This window comes from Cricetulus griseus, chromosome 2 (genome assembly GCF_003668045.3).
Source record: "Cricetulus griseus strain 17A/GY chromosome 2, alternate assembly CriGri-PICRH-1.0, whole genome shotgun sequence".
In the NCBI taxonomy this organism is placed as follows: Eukaryota; Metazoa; Chordata; class Mammalia; order Rodentia; family Cricetidae; genus Cricetulus; species Cricetulus griseus.
The window spans coordinates 212,102,736-212,124,540 of record NC_048595.1 but is presented as its reverse complement, the minus strand read 5'-3'; the positions used below and the strand labels follow the sequence as shown (position 1 = coordinate 212,124,540).

The 21,805-nt window shown below is 45.5% G+C and overlaps 1 protein-coding gene across 1 annotated transcript in view; it reads left to right on the top strand.

The window, feature by feature from the left end:
• The window catches only part of Fhod3 (formin homology 2 domain containing 3), a 418,808-nt gene that overhangs the window by 358,416 nt on the left and 38,587 nt on the right, over positions 1 to 21,805 (top strand). Inside the window, exons 14-15 of the mRNA XM_035440244.1 lie at positions 7,881 to 8,159; positions 12,666 to 13,543. Coding sequence (XP_035296135.1) covers positions 7,881 to 8,159; positions 12,666 to 13,543 — 1,157 coding nt within the window. The remainder of the gene's footprint in view (positions 1 to 7,880; positions 8,160 to 12,665; positions 13,544 to 21,805) is intronic.

Below are 21,805 nucleotides of genomic sequence, written 5' to 3'. Positions count from 1 at the left end.
CTACTCTCCATGACAAGGAATTGTTTGGCTCTAAATGCCCACATTATCAGGGATAAGAAAGACTGCTTTAGATAAAACTTAGTGAAGAACACATCAAGAGCTGGACCAACACCAAAGGCAAAGTCTAAAGAATTTTCAAAGTTGTGAGTCTTTTCTCCTGGGACCTTTCTCAGATTTATGCGATTAAACCTCAAGTCTCAAGTTGATGGTGTTAGTTATTAGCTCTAAACTGTGGAGGTCCCTGGAATGTGCACTGTTTGAGAAGCTATTGTAGAGCTGGCTGGCCCAGTCTGTGGTTTCGTAAGACCTGTCTGAAAGCCAAGTTCTGGCAGAGCCATCAGGACACTACCACAGACTAAAACTGATTGAAGCCACCCAGAGATGTACTGAATCTAGATGTTTTTAAGTGGATGTTGGACTCCATTATTGGAGACATTGATGAAAGCAGCCATTGACACATCTGTGTCCACTGTATGTATGTTGCTGGGTATTTTCAGAAATATTACGTATTACTCCTTTGTGGTTCAGTCACCTTCACACCATGGTACCTGTGAATAACGGTATGTTCGGGCAGGACTATCTAGGTCAGGGTCCCAGCATTGTCCTCTGTGCTCTGTTTGACAGTGAGGTACTGCAGGAAGACAGTGGTCTAGACCCGAGAAGTTTAGTGAAAGGCTGCTTGCAGAGGTGTTGGGAGGTCAAGGGGCCATCATAAGTGCTCAAGAGCCCTGAGGAAGCAGCTAAGGAAAATAGGAAATGGTCTTACTTCTAGGCTTGAAGGTCTATGGTGAGTGATCAGACATTCAATAAGATCTGTAAGCCAGGGAGGAAACCACAGGACCAAAATAATTCCTGGCAACCTATGCCAGCCAGCCAGGTACATGGGGGTATTGGCATAAATATCCCAGTCTCTCCCTGCTTGCTGGCCCTCGAAGGTGGGGTGGGAGCAGCCTAGTAAAGGTGAATGTCCTGTATTTAGCTCCCTCCCCCTGTGTATTCCTGGACATGTTGATTAACCCCCTCTGAAGTTGCTTTCTCGTGTCTTACATGGGAACATGAGACTTAATGGTATGAACGGGGAAACAAAAAAGGGTAATGTTAATTTGCTTTCTAGCATGACCTGTAGGTGGGAAAGATGCTAATACATAGTAGTGTCCATTTTTATTTCACTCATTGCCCAGTGGACCCAACATCCAGCAGAGGTCTTGGAAAGCTGGTGAGGAGGTGGCGTTGGCCTTTAGGAGGACTCTGCTCAGCTGCCTTTGGAATGTAGGAGGCACTAGTGACCATGCTCAGTTCTTTCCTTCATTGTTTGCTCTCCAGTTCTGTGATGTACATGACGGCACAGCCTTTTGTATCCAGATAATAAGGAACAAGGTGCCCCCTTGTTTCTCTGACATCTCATGTTTATGGGATCCCCTCTTGGCTTCCCAACCTCCCTTGCTCCTGTAATGTTTGTTTCTCTGGTGGGAAGAGATCCTTTAAAGTTATATGGCTCAGTGGCTAGAGAAGCTTGCTGCACATGCCTGATGACCTGAGTTTGATCCCTGGGACCTATGTATAAAGGTGGACGGTAAGAACTGACTCCACAAAGTAGTCCTCTAACCTCTGCACACGTGCTGTGACATACTTGCACATGTACTCAGAAGGACACTATTAATAAACAAAACTAAAAAGAGATCCATTGAGTGCTGCCCATTGGCCTTGTGGTTCTGTGGACTCCTCCTTTCCTATTATTTTTTCTACTTTGTATAAATTTATGCGTCCTTTCACTGAGTTTAAAATTTTTTACCCCTCCTCTCTTATCTCCTTCCTCCCAACCTTGAAATCTAGTTTCAACCCTCAGAATCAGGTCAGCGTGCTTCTGGCCAAACACATTTTTCTAGTCTTTCCTAAGTGTGTCCTGGCGATGCTGAGCTATGTCCGTCTGCTCCCTCAGGCTGCAGTCCAGCGAGACACATTCAGTTGTGGGCTCCTTGAATGTCATCAGCCCCTCCCTGCAGGGTTCTCCTTTCCCTCCTGCCCTTGCTGGAGGAAGTGAGGCTGCCTTGCACTTCTTACCGTCCCTCCCCCTACACCGCCCTTGAGATACAGGCAGAGCTGCATGACCTTCTTCCAGCCAGGATATGATGGCAAGTGCATGACATTCTAGCAGCCCCTGCCCTGCGTGCCTGCTTTATCATGGTTGGTGCCAGAGGTGGGGGTAGAATCCTGATGAACACATCCTAGAGAGGTAACATCCTGCTCCTTCTGCCTAGCCACCTTGGCATAATGTCCCACTGTGATGTTCTGGCCTTGGGTGTGTGTATCCATCCATGTGTGTGCATGCATGCGTGCGTGTGCAGGTGTTGAGTTTGTTCCTCAGTTTTCTCTACCTTACTTTTTGCAACAGAACCTCTCATGGAACCTGGAGCTCACTGGAGCTAGGCTAGTTAGCCAATTGGATATAGAGATCTACCTGTCTCTGTCTTCCCAGAGCTGGCTTACAGATGTGCAATGCTATGCTTGGCTTTTTATGTGGGTGTTGAAGACATAAACTGAGACTGTCATGTTTATGTAGCAAGCACTTTGCTATCTGAGCCAGGCCCATAGGAGTGAGTCCTTTTCTCAACAGGGTCTTATGTAGCCCAGACTAGCCTCTGACTCACTATGTAGCTCAGGATTACTTCCAATTTCTTGTCTCCCTGCCTCTGTCTCTTGATTGCTAGGATTATAGGTATAATCATAACATCCAGTTTTAATGTGGTGCCATGGATGGAACCCAGGGCTTTGTACATTCTAGGTAAATACTCTACCACCTGAGCTACATGGCCCCAGCCCCTTGCTTTGGCCTTCCTAGGGTTATCACAGAGCTATCCCTACAGAGAGCCCAGGAAGATCTCAGCAAACACTTCATGTAAAATGCTCAGTGTGGCTCAGAGGGCTGTTGACAACCCATGCTCCCCTCATACTCAGCATAGTTCTTCCTCCAGCTGATGTCTGTGAGGGAAACCATCCCAGGGTCCAGGGCCTCAGTCTCTTCTTAACCTGTCCCAATTAGTTCTGGCTTCTTCTTTACAGATTTTCCCTGTAGAGGTTCCTTGACTGGCATTTGCTTTTTTTTTTTTCCCTCAGTCTCCTCATTTACCAGGTTGCTACCTGACTTTATTCCATTTTGATTGGAGCTTCACCCTTAGCTTACATCTGAGGCTAGCTGTTCCCACAGGAAGTGTGCTTGGCCTGACATAGGCATAGACGGGGAATATGTTTGCTCTTGTAGGCAGCATGGAACATGTTTGCTCTCTACCTGAATCAGCCATCACAGCTCCTAGGGTAAAGTCTCAGGTGCTTTACTAAGTACACGAGGCCAGCTGTCCTAGCCCTAGAGAGCTGACCAACTTCCTCTGCTCCCCAAGCTGAGTCTCACTGAGCATCTGCCACATAGAACTCACTCCAGGTTTCTGTGTGCTCCACTCCCTACTCAGCACATCCTCACCACCATGCTTGTCGCCTTTAACCCCTCCTTATTCTTGGAGACTTTGCTAAAATGTCCTTTTGGCACCAGGACTTGTAGATCCCTTCTGGACCTCATGAAAGTGCCTTGCTAACCCCTCCCAGGGCACTATGCTGTTGATATCAAAACAGGCAACATGAAAGGAGATGTTTCATACTGTGTAGTAGGAACTAAATGGCTGGCATCACACTGTGCCCATGGGGCAGTGGGGCAATGGGGCTCTTGTGCCTTGCCAGGCAAGATTTTAGAATCTCTTCTCGCCAACCCTGTGTAGATATCATTAGTGTCACAGTGCAGCTGGTTGGGCATCAGTGTATATGTCACCACGGACATTGCTGTCGGACTGGAGAAATGCTCATTAACAACTGGGACTAGAAATAGCCAAGAGGTAAAAACACTTGCTTTCACCCCAGGTGTTGATGAAAACCTTAGCTTCCTACAGATTAGACTCCTTCCCTGCTCTATGTCCTGAAGCCTTTGGAATAGAAGGTACTTCCCCTATCCATCCACAGGGCACAAGGCCTTTTAGAGGAAGAGTAACTCCAAGGCAATGGCTGTGTGTATGAAAGGAGGCATTGCTAAAAGAAGCCCCAATTAAAGAGAATAAGGAAGAGGAGAAAGAACACTGTGGGATTTGGTCATGTCTCTGGGCAATCGCAGGTGCCTCCTATCTCCTAATTGCAGAAGGGGCAGGAACTTTATGAAGGAATACTGGTTCCTGTACCAGACAGGGCCTCTCACATGAAAGAAGAGAAGATGTGGTCCTTAAGGAACTTTTGCCCTAGCTGTGATTGTGTTTAAGATGGCTAAGGAAGATCTACCATGAGCCTGCTGCTCCCTCCAGGTCTGTCTATCATTTTGTCTGGTGAGCTCCTGCAGGTGCCTGTCCACATACGAGCCTGAGATAAGGCCCTATGTCTGGTGTCCTTACTGCTGAAGGCAGAGGGGCAATGAGGTTGAACATCACTATTGGCTCATTACATGCTCATAGGAATAAGCCTTCATTCCTGTTTGTTGACTTGATTCTTAATTCTTTGCTTGTTTTGCTTCACTTGGATGTGTGTGGGCACATAGCTCATAAGTTAATCAGAAAAGTCCCACATGCCACAGCTTTATAGACAGGCCCTGTGGACACTGAGGCAGGAGGTGACTTTGAAAGTGATGACCTCCCTACAAATCATGAGAAGAGATCCCCCCAGTATTTGGAAACTCAGCCTAGTCTCCACGCAGTTAGGTTCTGGCATACTGGGGTGGCATTGTATTGTGTCTTCCCAGGAGTATGTAGCTCATCCAGTGCTAGCACATCTGTTACCACATCTGTCCAAACAGCCCTTGGCCAACCAGTTGCTGCCCGAGTCCCTTGGTTTAAATGAGATGAGACAGCACAGGTGGTCCATGCCAACTACAGTCAAGCAACAGCAGCCATGTGTATTCCCACTGCTTTGCTGAGTCTCTAGGGGCTGGTGAGTTGTTCTGACTCACCCTGCCAAGGGCAGAGCCACTAGAAGACACCCTTGTCCAGGTCCCCCACATGCTCGCCATGAATACCCAAGTGCATGCCACATGCTAGGCTGTTGCAGACGCATTTTCATTTGATGTGGGTATTCTGAAGTCAGTGTGCATGTCCACATATGCTTTCTGTCAGCCCCATCATGATACCACCATTGCTCATGCTCCACTTTGGCCTGGCTTGTAAAGCTCACAGAGATTTGTCTCTCTCTGCTAAAGGCTGTATCATCAAATAAAAAAGAAATTTGCATCAAAATCTTCCAAAGGGAATACTCAGTCTTTCTCATGACATAGCCTTGGTTTTGCTTTTAAGGGAAAGTGCAAGGCACGCCTGTTCTCAGGCCTGTGAACTCACAGACTGTGCCTTTTGGCTTCCTTCTGTCACTATCAGCCCTGACATCTTTGTCTGGATAGTTGGCTGTCTGGGTCAACCTCTGGGCTCTACAGCAGGCTCCTGTGCTAGGTTAGAGAAGCCAGCAATTAACACATGTCAGGGCATCAGGCAGGCAGGAGGAAGAAACACTCTATCCCACCCCCAATTCATGCCTGAAGGCACTGTGGGATCCACACAGGTTGTCATCTCTTGTGGCTGGAAAGTGTACAGAGCGATAAAAAAAGCCACAGTTCTTCTCTTTCTACCCTTCCTCTGCCCTCCCAACCCTTCCTCTCCCTACCCATCTCCCTGCTCCATCCCAGAAGAATACAGGGACAGGGATGGGGTGCTGTCCTTGTGACTCCTGGCACAATGGCTTCCTGCTAAGAAGCTGATGATTGTTGGGCTTCTATCCAGTGAGGGTTGCTGGCTCATTGACAGGCTGAGAGGCCATCCCTGAATACCCTGTGACTATATCTCCCCCACTGTGAAGGCCATAGTATGCTCCTGAGAGAGGAGAGGGAAGGGGAGGAGAGGAAAGCTGCCTGGTACTCCACTTGTTCCTGTGACATCTGGATAGGTTTCTTCCAATTCCTCTCTGAATGTCTTCATCAACGTGTGTGTGTGTGTGTGTGTGTGTGTGTGTGTGTGTGTGTGTGTGTGTGTGTGTGTTTCTGCCTGTCTGCCTGGGTGTGTTGTCTATGTGTCTGTGTGTTCTAGGCATCTGCAGAGTTCTAGGACTGTAGCCTCATCCATCCTGGGGGAGGGAGGTTTGCTGTCAGGAGTGATCCCACCTCATCTGGCCTATCCTTATGGTGTTTGGCTGGAGATTTTTTATTCCCAGTCATTCTGTTACTTGTCCAAAGCTCATAGCTGAGAGCTTTGCTCAGCAAAACCAGGCATGAGGCAAACAGCAGTTTCCCTGCACCCGGGAGCAGCACATGACTGGGAACAGAGCATTTTATGTTGGCAGTAGTACCATGTTTCTAGTCTTCATTGGTTTACAAGCAGGCCTCTGCCCATGAGTGATCCCTTTATTTAAGTTTTTGTTGTTGTTGTTGTTTTCAGAGTCTCACTATGCAGCCCAGGCTGATATGGAACTCACTGTGTAGCCCTGCTAGCCAGATTCTCAGCGGTGGTAGGATTACAGGCATAAGCCATCATACCCAGTACCTTTTCTAAAAAAAATAAGTTAATTTATTTTACTTTATGTGTATGAATATTTAGCCTGCATGTATATATGTGTACCACATGCATGCCTCTTGAATCTCCTAAAACTGGGTTTACAGATGGTATGAGCCCCCAGGTGGGTGCTAGGATTTGAAACCAGGCCCTCTCCAAAATCAACAAGTGCTCCTACTCATCAAGCCATCTTTCCAGCCCAATACTTACTTTAAAAGTATTTTTTATAAGCAAAGTTGGAACTCATTAAGAAAGGGGTTATAGACAGGGCATTGGTGCACACACCTTTAATCCCAGCACTCAGGAAGCAGAGGCAGGCAGATCTCTGTGAGTTCCAGGCCATCCTGGTATACAGAGTGAGTTCCAGGACAGCCTCCAAAACAAAACAACTGGTTTTCAAGAAACCCTGTCTTGAAAAACCAAAAAAAAAAAGGGGGGGTTATAGATTTAAGCATAGGCTTGAGGGGAGAAGAAAGACAGACACCCATGAAAAGAACAAGTGTGTACCCAAGAGTGTAGGCATGGGCTTCTCAGGAGTGAGACACCAAGTGATTCCTTGGAGCACTTTCTGCAGTTGAGGGCTAATTTCATACCATGGAAGGATGCAAGCAAAGGATTGGCCTTGCTGGGATAGCCCCTAAATGTCAAACAATTTGGGGCTGCAGTTTGCTGGTCAGCTTGATTTACTGTGGGTTTTGCTGTCACCTCCCCCCACCCCCCTGTCCCCCGCAAGACCTTGCATTTCATTGTATGCTGCTGCATAAGAAATGACCAAAAATACTGTGGTTGAAAGTAGTACCTACATGTTGTCTTGTGATTTCCCAACATGGCTCAGTCAGCTGGGCCTTAATCAGGAGACCTGGGAAGACATCCCTCAGGTTCCCTCGTTGTTACTTCGCACTTGTAGATCAGGTCCCTGTTCATTGTTGGCTGCCAACCAGGTTGTACTGTTAGCTTCCAGAGGCTCCCTGCCTTCCTACCACATGGCCCATTTCATCTGGAATGCCAGTGGCACCTGTGGAATCCTCAGGTTTCTAAGCTTGTTGACACTTTTGTGCTGCTGTTTGGACATCTCCAATTTCAGAGGCTCACCTTACTGAAGCTGCCATGCCTGACTCCTCCACATTTTAAAGTTGTCTGTGTGGACTTACATGTCACCTGCACAGTCCTGTTGATAGCAGCAGACATTAGTTAAATAACCACAAACAGTAATCTTGGGGCTTCTCTTAGACCTTGCCCAGAGGAATCAAACCCAATTCTTGTGTGACTCCTGTCCCCAAAGAAATCTGTTATCAATGTAACCTGTACTCTTGTCTTCATCAGTAAGCAGTAAGGATCACGGGCCTGAATTGGAGGCAGAAGCTGAGCAGGGTGCTGATGAAGCTAGCCAGGACATAGCCTCTGCCCACCGGGGAGCAGAGAGCCGAGAAGAGCCAGTGCTGGAGCTGGAGCCTGAAGAAAGAGCCTCGCTGAGTGAAAAAGAGAGGCAAAACGAGGAGGTGAATGAGAGGGACAACTGCTCTGCCTCCAGCATCTCATCCTCCAGCAGCACCTTGGAGAGGGAAGAGAAGGAAGGCAAGCTGTCTGAGGACAGAACGACAGGTAAATGAAACCCTTTCTCCATGTCAGAGGCCCTGCTGTACTACAGCCTGGCCATAGGCTACCCTCCAAGGTGACGTGGGCATGGCTCACTCCCTCAGCTGTGTCACCTGTCTCACAGTGACAGCTAGCCAGCAGCTTGCCTCTAGGGTTCCCTCTCTGTGTCCTCCCATGCCGTGGGATCACTCACTTCTAAAGGTGCTGAAGAGGGTTCAGATGTCAGAACTGTGCTGAGGAAAAGAAACTACTGGTTTCCTTAATTTGTTTCAGTGTCAATGGTACCAAATGTGGCCCTTTCCAGTTCCCAATTGGTTTGGAGACATGTCACATTGTCATTTTTTCCCTTAGAAGACTTATTTGAAGGAAGTATATAAAACCACAACCAGAATAGATAGAGCAAACAAACTGAATGAGTACTTATAAAAACAGTGTGGTTAACAGTGCATGGAGGTGAATTTGACATGCTAGACCAGTACATACAGACTTTAGGTATAGTGTTACACATTGTACTTAGATGACTCTTTAATATAACCAATGTGTTTTTTCCTTATGTAACTCTGTCTTTTCAGTGTTACCCCTGCAATCCATTCATTTCACTTATGACTGGGAACTTTATAGTTAGGGACCAAGTAAATGCTAGATTGTGTATCTGGCCCCTCAGGACCTCACTGGGGCTTTAGAGACTTGGCTCAGAGGGTAATTCATACCATTAGTGTCAGCATTGGGTTTTGTTTTTTCATCCATGACTTGTATGCCATCGAGGTGGTGAAATAACAGTATTCCTTATTAGTGAAGGCATGGACTATGCTCTAGCCTTCATCAAACCACATACCAGGGCACACACTCAAGCCCCAAGGCTCCCCTTACCATTCTGTGTCATGAGCCAGGCACTGTTTAGTCTTGTTAGTTATCAGATTAAGAATATAGTCTTTGGAGTGCAGAAGAGTTAGTGAATGAATGAATGAATGAATGAAACTATTCTCTTTCCCAACAGGTCTATCAATGGCTTAGTTTAAAATAGTCACTGCTTATGTTTGTAACAGTTAGAACATGCTACTGAATTTGATTTTGCATATGACTTATCACTCTGATATGACAGGAAAGGACTCAAAGGCTATAGATTTACATCTTAGACATTATTACACTTAAATTAATATTTAGTTTCCTCAAATGATATTATAGTTATTTCTAACAGAATACTGAGCAAAATTATGATCATAATGCCAGTGTATAGGCTAAGTTTTTGATCACTTTGGTACTAAGTGTTTTTTGTGCTTTATGAGTTACTCATCTTATTTGGGCTCAGCAGCCTAAAACACATCAACAAGTTAGATTAGGAAAATTAAAACAGGGAACAGAACTTTCTTGGATCTGAGTGTGTAACATTCTTCCAAAAAAGGACAACTATGCAAAAATGGAGCCTCTGAGCTCCCAGGGACCTACTCTTAATTCTTTGCAAAGAGCAAGTAGGATCCACATGTATGTATGCAGAAACTGGAGCTTCTGGTGACCCTTCTGCTTCACTCTAGGGTTCTAAAGAGGGTTAGCTCATCTGTGGAAATTTACTGGTTCCTAAAATCCCACACTGTTCATAGCCTCTTTAGCAGCCGAGTCAAGGCAACTATGTCATAACAGCTTTTACTATTCCTCATCAAGTCACCAAGACAATTAAAACTGGAGACAACTTAAAATGCTTCAAATCCTATTTCTATCACCATTGTGTCTGTTAGTAAGAAGTGAATTTGTAGTCACACAGAGTAAAGCTTGGAGGAGACCCAACTCATTTCAGGCACCTTTGATCTTGTTGTATGTGTTCAGCTCTGAACATGGTATTTATCCTATTTTGCTATACGACACTTGATGATGAGCTGGATGAGTGCTGGGAATGTACACCCTGCTCGCTGTGAACCCCTACTTCCTAGCTGTGTGCTGAGAACAGTCTTCTCAGAGGTTGCTGAGAGCAAGCTTTGAGGGTCGACACCAAAGTTGCCATGCTATCTATCCAACAGCATTCTCTATAAAGGAAATACTCCAGGTACTTTAAAAGCACTGGAGGTGAATAGAGTAAGGTTTCTGCACTTCACTTACATTGTTAAATCCACATTAGTATACAGGATAATTTGGGGTGTTTATTGTAATTCATGGAACAACCACTAACAAATATGTATAAAGTTATTACTTTAAAACACTATTTTCAACTCAGGGTGAATTTAAAAAAAAAATGTTCAATGTTGGAGACCAAGGGAAGAGAAACAAAAGGAATAAATGTAAAAAGCAAATGAAGCAGCACATTTAACCCACAACATTTCAATTAGTAAACATTAAAAGACAGATTTAGCAGTGGATTTTTAGAAACACGCCAATTGTATGCTGCCTATACAAAACTCTTTTATTGCAAGAATCTTTTTTCATACAATATATTCTGATCATGGTTTTCCCTCCCCAGCTCCTGCCAGGTCTCTCCACCTCATCAATCAACCAACTCCATGCTCTTTCTTTCTCTTAAAAAAACAAACAAACAGGCAAACAAAAAAGCCTCACCAACCCCCACAAAAACACAAACACACAACCCCACAAAAATACAAAACCAGAGCCTGGCGTGGTATGCACACCTTTAATCCCAGCACTAGGGAGGCAGAGACAGAGGCAGGCAGATCTCTGTGAGTTGGAGGCCAACCTGTTCTATAGAGCAAATTCCAGGACAGCCAGGGCTGCACAGAGAAACCCTGTCTCAGAACAAACAATACAAAACCAGAAACCATAATATATAAGCAAAAGATCAAAAAGACAAAAAAATACCCAAGCTAAATGAGACAAAATGTCTACAAAATTATCACCGAGTAACTCTTTTCAAGCATACTGACAGAGTAAATGAAAAGTTAAGAAGCTATGTCATGCAAACAATAAAAAGTAGAAGTGTCTTATATTAATATTCAATAAATAGAATATAGTACAAAGGAAGTTATGAGGGACACTCAATAATGTACACAAGACAAAGAAACAGGCAAGAAAACCAACATTTAAAAAATAACCAACCTGTTGTCATAATAAGAAAAGCCAGCATTTCCCCAACAATGGGAAAGAATGTGGCTATCTCTTGGGAAAGACCCACTTATCTGCTATCATGGCAGTCTCCCTGATTCCCAGGAGAGCTGTGCTGATGTAAACTGGGATTGAGCAAGAGTGGGGCATGAGGAAAGTGGTGCGGTTCTGGCTGTGGTGTGAAAGTTTATCAGCAGGTGCCTTGATGTGGGGGATCTCAAAGCAGGTGCCAATGACTGGAACTGGAAGTAAGGCGGAGGAATTTGCCATTGCAGAGATGGCACACTATTCCAGAATTAGCTTGCAAAGTCTGGGCTGGAAGACCCATTTATCTATGAGTGGTCTTTAAAGCTCTGAGATTAGAGTAAACGGTGACTGAAAGAGTGAGTGAGGTCAACGTTGAGGAAGAAGCCAAGAAGGATGGAAGAGGCAGATGGAAAGAGGGAAACAAACCAGGTGAGTGTCAAGTCCAGAATGGAAGGCTAAGACCCTGAAACTCTCTGACTACCTGGAAAGGGACAGTGGTGAAGGACTGGGTGAGCAGAAGCTGCATTCCTATGTGTCTTAGAAAGATGAAAGGAAAAAACTGGAGATGCGATTGAAACAGCTTTAAAAAGCAATGTTATCTTAAAGGAAAGGATCAAACGTTGGGAGCGAGGTGGAGATGTAAGAGGAGTCAAGAGAGGCTGTAAGATGGGAGAAAGACAAGTGATGTCAATGCCAGAGGAAAGCCCTGTGGGATGGGAGGGACAGAAAGGACCTAGTGGGAGGGGCAGGAAAGCACTGGGGAGAGAACCATGGGAGAAGCAGGGAAGAGAATTACCCCAGTGGTTTCCTAACACACCAGCAGAGTGGCTAGTCCTACTAAGGGAAAGTTGTGGGTAGTCACAAGAGAAAGGCTGTGCCTGAGTTCTCGTGCAGGTAGGAGGCTGGAGGTTGAATGGCAGACTGGTAAATTGCAAAAGCAAGTCAACTCAGATGATGAGCTGTGCAGGCAAGTGAAAGGAAAGAGGGGCCCTGGGGGAGTCATTTCGGAGAAAGTAGCATTAAGCCCCTGGAGATGAGACCGTGAACTTGAATTGATGGCCTTTTTGCGGTACAGAGTTATGGGAGAGATGTCCTGTTAGCACTTGCCTTGGACCAGGTGGGCACTTCCTGCCTTGCCTAGTCTAGTTACAACAGATATCCTTTAGCTATGTAAGTTGGGATAGATTCTGACCACCTGCCATGAGAGAAGGGAAGGGAAGAAGTTATATAGTGCAGGTGGGAGTCAAGAGTGCATACATTTGGGAGGGCTGGAGACCTGGAGCAAGTCATTAGCTGTGAGCATCTGCTTTGATTACCTTATTTTAGTGTCTTCTTTGGAGTTGTTCCTGTGCGCCCGCCTCTTTTCATGCAGAACTGGTTTTCTTGTGGAATGGAGGCCCTGTGCCTCTCTCTTATCTCCTCCTTCCCATGTCCTTTCAGGTTTATGGTCCACCAGTCTTCAGGATGTGGGTGTGAATGGACAGTGTGGTGACATCCTTACCAGCAAAAGGTTCATGCTGGATATGCTGTATGCCCATAACAGAAAGTCCACAGATGATGAGGAGAAGGGTGATGGCGAACCAGGGAGGTCTATGCAGGAGGTGGAGCCAGTGGCCAGTCTTGCCACCAGGATATCCACTTTGCAGGCCAACTCCCAGGCCCCGGAAGAGAGCATCAAGAGAGTGGACATTGGCTGTCTGGACAACCGGGGCAGTGTAAAGGCATTTGCTGAGAAATTCAACAGTGGAGACCTGGGGAGAGGCTCCACCTCTCCAGATGCAGAGTCTCATGACAAGGTCCCAGACACAACACCTGCACAGCTGAAGACTGAGTCTGATTATATCTGGGACCAGCTCATGGCCAATCCAAGGGAGCTCAGAATTCAAGACATGGATTTCACCGACCTAGGGGAGGAGGATGATATTGACGTGCTGGATGTGGATCTTGGCCACCGGGAAGCCCCAGGGCCACCCCCTCCACCCCCTCCCACCTTTCTGGGTTTGCCACCCCCACCCCCTCCACCTCTATTGGACACTGTGCCTCCCCCACCAGTCCCCGGTAATTTATTGGCCTCTTCTATGTTCAGCACTCCTCAGGGCTTAGGGTGGTCCCAGGTACCCAGGGGTCAGCCAGCATTCACCAAGAAAAAGAAGACTATCCGGCTATTCTGGAATGAAGTCCGGCCCTTTGAGTGGCCGAGTAAGAACAATCGCCGATGCAGGGAATTCCTGTGGTCAAAACTGGAACCCATCAAGGTGGACACTTCCCGATTAGAGCACCTGTTTGAGTCCAAGTCTAAGGAGCTGTCTGTCACCAAGGTAGGCCAGGCCCTGGCATGTTCTGGATTGACAGAGGAGAAGAGCTGGGGAGGTTAGTTATTGATGAGACATCTTATTTTATGCTGCTTTAGCTACTTGGTAAGCCATTCATTGGGATAAAAAGTCTAACTTTTTGGATAATATTCCTTGGATCCATGCTACATCAAAATGCACAGTAGCACCCCAGATAACCCATGAAAAAAAAGCAAAAAGACTAATGATGGGTAGCTCTGCAGCCTCGGAGCAATATCAGTGCTCTCCAGAGGAACTGAACTTGCCTACTTACCAGGTGCACTGAGTGTACTCATAACGTCACCTCAAGTTAGGGAACATAGGGAACATAGAAGCACTTTGAACTTAGCTGTAGCCACTCAGTGCTTTTCTAGGGCAATAATTCAGTCTCTAGATAATTCTCTGAGCTGACAGATGGAAACTATCTAGATATTCAGTAGTGACATATTTGCATCCCTAGAAAAGCTACATATACATCTAGATTTCTTATTTTTCATAAATGCATGAGAACCTGCAGGCATCACTATGGCAGTATTGTTAACACAGGTGTTATATACAATTATACAGAGAAACATTATAAAATGATTGGAAATAACACCATGGTCAGCAAATTCTGATATAGAGATTGCATAGCGGATTATATATCCCACGGGTAAGTGCTTTAATAATGCCTCCATTTTATATCTCAACCCACAAAACGTGAGTCGGGGTGTAGTGAACTTTTAAAACAGGTTAGAAGCTACGTTCTCTTAGGAATTTGGAGTGAGCTAGTAGCCTGCAGTTGCCAAGCTTTTTTTCATGACCCACCTCATACACTGTGTTGGACCCACTGACCCGACTGGCTCCTTCCTCCTTCGTATGCTCATTTGGCCAGCTGTGCTGCTGGCTGCCTGCAGCAACCCTGGAGGTTGCTGGGGGAGGGCTGCTTGTGGCCCAGGTCTGAGAAGGAGAAGGGTGGCAGGTTGGTAGTGAAGGTGTGTTTAAGTTGAACTTCCTTTATGGTAGGATTAAGTTTCCAGGATCAAACTTCAAATGAGTATTACTTCACCCTCCCCCCTCCTTCTCTTGGTATCACTGTGGCTCGCCTGGTTGGTGAAAAGATATTGACTTCTGTCCTTTCACCAAGCCTGAGTTCTATTCTTCCCTGTGATGGGGATCACCTTTCAAAATACTGCAAGGCCTTGTGGGAAACAGGGCATCTAGGAACGTAGTCATCCACATTGGTGGGTTTAGTGTCTTAAGACTGCATAACTGCGGATGGAACCATTTTTTAAAAAAATGTATAACATTGCTGAACATTTGCAGAATGTTTCCTCATCTTTATTCCTAAAACAATAGAACAGCTAGGACACAGCATCTGCATTATACTAGGTGATATTAATAATTCAGTGATGATTTAAAGCACTCTGGAGGGTTTCAAGGGTTATATACAAAACATGTAAAATTCCATTTTATGTAAGGCATTTGAGAATTATTGTACTCTCTGGTGGTCCTGTAACTAATCCCTTAGGGACACCAAGGGACAACTAAACTGAAATATTTATTAAATTGTTTCCAGAATGTTTTGCAATGAGACTCAGGAGCATATACCTTTGGGTGTTTATTTGTTGTTTTGGGTTAGTTTGTTTGGTTATGTTTTTATAAAAAAAAAAAAAGAAGAAGGGAAAGAAAAAAGGAAATCTGAGCAGGAACTAACTTGCAAAATGTACAAGAGGTGAGAATTCAAATTAATATCAGAGCATCACATTGGAGAGGTGGATTCTTTTGTATATGTTACTAATTCCGATATAACCAAATTCCACGTCTGGTTCTGATCAGTGACTGTGATTTTCATACAACACAGCTGTAAACAGCCACTTCCGAACTCTGGCTCATGAGAAGTTTTTCATTAAGCACAACAGTCTACACCAAAAAATGAAATCAACTTCACAAGGCAGCACGAAACAAAGGGAACTGGTTTTAGTTTCTATTGCAAACTAACACCAGACCAAAGCAATAGGGCATGGCTGTGATTTTCCAATCACCCCTACCCGAGATTCGAGCATGAGAGCTGTGCTGGGGGGACCACTTATTGAACAGGAGAAGAACAAAAGATGCCTTTCCTTCCTGGGTTCTTTTCAAAACTAGTTTGTGGAACAGAACCCACTTTTCTGTTTTGGCAGCAAATGTGCATATGCAGCTTTTCACAGTATGCTGCTCGAGGTATTGTGAGGTGGCACAAACCCTGGGTTAAGCCTTACCATGTTGTGATTTTGCTGTTACTCTGAGGTGTGGTGTGTGTTCAAGTGATTCCAGAGAACTATATCAGGTCAGAGAGTCCCCAAAGCATCTGAACTTGACATGAGGAGCTCTGTGAAATGGGCTTCCCAATTCTTATGTCCAATCAGGGACTGCAAGACGCCAGATTCTCAAAAGACGCCTTTTTCATACCCCAGTTAACTACCAGATAAAGGCAAGTGTTCAGAAAGCAGGAGAGAGGCAAGGAGAGGACCCAGTTTTGCCTTTGAGGACACAATGGTTCCTTGGGTTTGTTTGGGGAAGGGTCTCGAGAGGGAGCTGGAGAAATTTGCTTAACTCTGTGTAGTCCATTGCTGGGACAAGACGACATGATCAAAACAACTTAGAGAAGTGAGAGTTTATTTGGGCTTACAGCTCCGGGGGGCCAAAGTCCATGATGACAAAGCAGGAGTAGGAAGCCAAGGGCTTACATTTTAAATGTAAACACAAGGCAGAGTACGAACTGGGAATGACTAGCTCCCAGTGACATGCCTCCTCCAGCAAGACCACACTTTCTAAATGGACCCAAAAGTACCACTAACTTTGGAGCAAGTGTTCAAATGCCTGCCATTCTAATTGAAACTACCACACTGTTTATTAGTGTATCAGAAGTTTCTTAGTATATCAGAAACTACTATCAGAGAATTTTTGAAGAAATATAGAGGTGGAGATTTTTTTAAATTGGCCAAGGTAAGACTCAGCTGGGTGATTTTGCATGTTTCGTTGCCCCCCAACCTCCCCTCCCCCCCCGCCCCATGTAGCCCAGGCAATCCTGGAATTTACTGACTAGACCAGGCTGGCTTCAACTTTGTAGTTGACATTCCTGCTTATGTTGGGGTTACAGATCTTCACCTCTGACAGGCCTAGCCTGGGTGATTTTTAAATACGTCAGCGATTAGGAGTAGATGCATAGTTGTAAGCCTGTGATTTAAAGTGGCATGTGAACATGGTGTCCTGACTACCACATTCCACAGCAATGCCCTGATCTGGTCTCTCCCTCAGAGAAGAGATAAAAGTCTCCATGCTTCACATCAGAGCACAAGGAAGTTCGTTATGTTCTTAACATCAATATCAGAAACCCCAAATTCTACCTAGAGATTAGAAACACAACTTTTTATTCGTGTGGTGACAACACAGTAATGGAGTTTAAGTAAGTCCTCTGCTTTTGGTGATGGGAAAACACAGATTGCCCAGCTGTCTAAGCATTGGCCTCAGCTATCAGAGGCTCACAAGTATGGGAAAATAATACTCTCTCCTTAATAGTAAGGCAGGCCTATTCTGGAATGGAAAGAAGTCTTTTCCTTTACACTCTCCCCCCCCCCATTTTTTTAAAGACAGAGTCTTATCATAATCCATAACTGGCCTCAAACTCAAAACAATTGCCATGTCTCAGCCTCCTGAGTACTGAGGTTAAAGGCATGGACCACCACATCAGCTAAAAATTTTAGTCTTAGCTAAAGAGTTTTCTTTTTTCCTTAATGTAGACTTAGGTTTTTTTTTTTTATTTTTTTGTTTTTTCTGGAAAGCTTTTCTGTGTATTTCTTTATGGCTCTTGTGAAAAGACTAGGAAGATTCTAGCGTGCTCATCCTTGTGACATCTGTATCATTGCAACTTGTAACTGTCACTTTTTCAAGGGCAAGTTTTGAAAATATCTCGTGGTGTCATTCTTGGCGGGTGAGCAGGGAGTCAGGAGGCATGATTTACCATTTCTAGAATGGCCACGCTGAACCAGACCCAGACCCAGGGTCTCCGGCACTGCTGCCAAGCGGCTCGTGCACAGGCCAGTTGCCTTTCATGGAAGCATTCTCAGACTTAGCGGCATTCTCCAAGATTCAGGGAGTTCTCCAAATACATCATTTCCTTAGACGGCTTTCTATTTTCAATCACAGTACCTCTGGGGTGACAAGTTCAGTGGGTTCAATGCTCACTTTTTAAACATTTTGATCCTCTGTTTCTAATAAAATGACTCTTTAAAAATTCAAGAGGGTGAGCTCAAGACAGCTCCATAATACAGTGCTTGCCTAATGTATGCAAGGTCTTTGGTTCTATCCCCAGTAAGGGGGAAAAAATCAAAGAGGTGTTCTGTAGTGTCAGCATTTTAGCAAACCTTAAGCTTAGTGAAAGCTATGTACTGTTTAAATATGTCTGACTTTCCTCACTGCTACCCAAATCTTCCTTCCTTCGGTTTTCCAAAACTGAATGACTCAGAGGGGAAGTTAGGGCCCTTTTCCTTTCCTGGGGATGTCTGGTGCAGTCACACTTGAATGTTGCCTCATACTATCCATAACTGTTCAGAGTCAAGTTTGAGTCCTTATCTGCAGCTTTGAAAACGTTTGTTTTTAGGGATAATGGTTTGACCCTCTCTCAAACCCACTTTCTACATCTCTAACCCAGGAAGCAGTAGTCATCTCTCTCTGCACTAAGCATCCCTTTCAGCTAAGTCTAAGCATGCCTTAACTACTCCAGCAATATTTGCATTACCGTACATCCCTTTTGACTCTCTATAGGGAGTCACCCTAGCCCCGCCCAATAGTCCTGGGGCAGGTACCAATTATAGGGAGTCACCCTAGCCCCGCCCAATAGTCCTGGGGCAGGTACCAGGTGGACCTGGGGACTCGCCCATAAGGGCGGGGTGAAGGAAAGCCGGGATGACGTAAAGGGGGCTTCTTAAAGGACTGCACGTGGGGACGGGGCTCTCTCTTTGTTCTGACCGCGCTGGCTGGGTTCTTAACCTAGCTCTGGCCTGTGTTTCACCCGGCTGTGCTTGGAAATAAAGAGACCTTAATCCAATAACTCTCTGGGAAGCAGTCAGACATGCAGGCCTCTGGTTCTAGAGGGTGGATCCCTAGCCCAGGTAGCCAGCCTCCCCCTGGGGTTGCAGTGCTTAGCCCATGCCCTGAATCTCAGCAGTGACCAGTCTCTGCTAGATGGCTGCCTCCTTTGCTTGCATGCTGTCTGTTGAAACCTCATCCTGAAGACATTCAGCTCTATCTTCCTGTACACTCACCCTTCAGGGATAACTTGAGAGAAAGGTGTCCTCTTGTATTCCTTCCTGCTCCTTCTGTCTGCAAGGTCTCTGTTCTCCCAGACATACAGGGGAACATTGGATTCTCTCTTGTCCGTCTTGGCTGTTTTGATACCTCACCCTTTCTCAGCAGTATTCTTAGTCAAGTGCAAAAGAAATGGAACTAAAAGCTCTGTAGGACATCTAGGCCTGAGGCACATTTCCAGAAACCATCTTGGGGTACGGGTGGTAAGAGGAGATATGGAGGCTCTCAAAGGAGGAATTCTGCTTAATTGGCTTCGTGGTACTAAAGCAGCCTAGAGACTTTTCAAGGCCCCTCCCTTCTCAGATAAGCAGATTCCATTTCCCTTGAACCCTTCTGTGGACATACTTGGAAAAGTAGCATGTTCCAACACAGCCCTGCAGCTATTTCCCTCACAGGGCCAGCTGCATGCCTACCATGCAAAAGCAGATGCACCCTAGAGATAGCCCAGTTTTCATGTCCAGTCACCCGGTAGTTAAGCGCTCTATGCCTGGAGCCTGGGCAACCAGTGCTTTGTACCAGCATTCCTCCTACCCTGACCATTCTTGAAAATCATTGAAGAAGAGGGCAGAGGTTGGCTGTCTTTCATCCTTAATGGAGAACCAAGACTGAAACCATCCTTCCTATGACCCAGAGCGGCACTGGCAGCCTCCTGGTCTCCAGAGGGAGATGATCTTTTCACACTTTGACATGAAAAGTTCTCATTTGAGAACTAGGTACCCAAAAGGTTCTCAGGAAATATGACAGCAAAGGGGGGCAATGAATAAATCTGTAAAGACAAGCAGCCAGTTGGAAAAGAAAACTGTTAGTGCCCAAATGTCAGGAAACTGACTGAGAGAAAATGATCATGGGTCGAAGGCCAGCATGGGCTACAGAATGAGTTAGGAGACTACCTAGCAAAAGTCTTATCTGTGAAGTTAAACCAGAACAAACAAAACAGACTGTTGGAGAACTAGACTGGTATCTAAGCCTCCTGCCTGTGTTCAGGTTTTGATCTCACTGTCCACTGATGTCTTGAGACAACTGTCAGCAGAGGTAGACACATGCCATACAGTCGAGAAAAAGAAGGTCTCCTCAGGTGTGGCCTTGTCTTTCTCACAGTGCCTGTGTCCCTGCTTGACCTTTTCCTCAGAAGGGAGACATCAGTGGAGCCTCCACAGTTGAGCTGCCCACTTGCCATGTTTGACTTTATATCTTGTTTTGGTTACATGCTCACTGTCATTCTTTCATGTTAGATACTGGTTCAGGGATTTCAGTCTTGGTGAGAATGACCGGGCCTATGCTGTAAGAGCCCTTCCCATGTAGTGCTGCACGGCTCTTTCACCCCTGCTATCTCAGCACCGCTGACTGGCTCAATAGTGCAAAAAGCTCCATAATCTCCAGAAAGAGATTATTAATGCTTAACAAAAGAATGTTGGTGGCTGGAGAGATGGCTCAACAGTTAAGATCACTTGTTGCTCTTTCTTTTTTTTTTTGTTTTTTGTTTTTTGTTTTTTGTTTTGTTTTGTTTTGTTTTTCAAGACAGGGTTTCCCTTGTGGCTTTGGAGGCTGTCCTGGAACTAGCTCTTGTAGACCAGGCTAGTCTTGAACTCACAGTGATCCACCTGCCTCTGCCTCCCGAGTGCTGGGATTAAAGGCAAGAGCCACCACCGCCTGGATACTTGTTGCTCTTTCAAAGGACCTGGGTTCAGTTCCTAGCACCCACATGGTGGCTCACAACCATCCATAACTCCAGTTCTAGGAAATCCAGTGCCCTCTTCTGACTTCCAAGGATACACATGGTAGGATGCATACTTGCAGGGAGAGCACTCATACATATTAATAAATAAATGTAAAAATCATTTTAAAGAATATTGCTGACTTTAAAATGAATATGGTCTTTTTAACTTTAGAATGGATTTTAAAAATCTTCCTAGAATTTTGATAGAATTATTATTTTTTGAGACGGAGTTTATCTGTCAGGGTTCTCTATATAACAGAACTGATGAGGTGAAATGTGTTCCCACTGCCACTTCCTGGGGCTGGGATGTTCTCAGTTGTTCCCTTCATGAAGAAATCTATGTGTATTTATTCCCAAATGCATATTTAAGGACCTGAAGTAAAATTGCAGCAATTGAGTTGGGAGGGTCATGGAGGATCTGTAGAAACATAGTCTGCTCCTCCTTTTAGCCCACAGAGCTACTGTTATCCCCACTGAGGGCTCATTTGCTCCTGGGCTCAGGCAGCTTCAAAGGAGCAGTTCACAGGGCACTTGCCTGCAGGGTGTGGTCAGGCTGGCCCCTGAGGTCTTGCAGGATCTACCCTCATCTAGCCTCATCCAGCTTCATCCCTGACAGCTCTCAGCCTGAAAGAATGGCTTCTTATCTGCTTGCTTTCTCCCTGGGGCCTGGATGGATGCCAGAGACTCTTAAAGGGACAGTTGGAAAGCCTTTTTTTTACAGACCTGCCCTTTTCAACAAGTAACAGCTGCCCTGCTGCTGGAATCCTTGCTTAATGAGCATCCACCATCACTGGGTACATTTTCTTCAAGAGAACCACCCACCCTTCATCATCTTTGCCACCCCAAGAGTGTCCTGTAATTCAAAACTGCCATCTTCCCACATGCCTTTGTACCACAGGAAACCTGAGCAGTTGTAGAGACTTGCTGAACCAGTCTCCTCCTACATCCCTCCATTGACAGCTACATATAACTTCCTGTCAGCTGAAGGGAAAAGTGGAGACAGCTTGTGTCATTTGTGTCATAGCCTGTGTTTGTCTGTCAGGGCAGCCATTATCAAATACCATATATCAGCTGGAGACATGGCTTCATTTGTTGTTCTTCCAGACAACTCGAGTTCAAGTTCCCAGCACCTACATGTGGCTCATGACCATCTGTAACTCCAGTTCCAGGGGTTGTGATGCCCTCTTCTTAACTCCATAGGCACC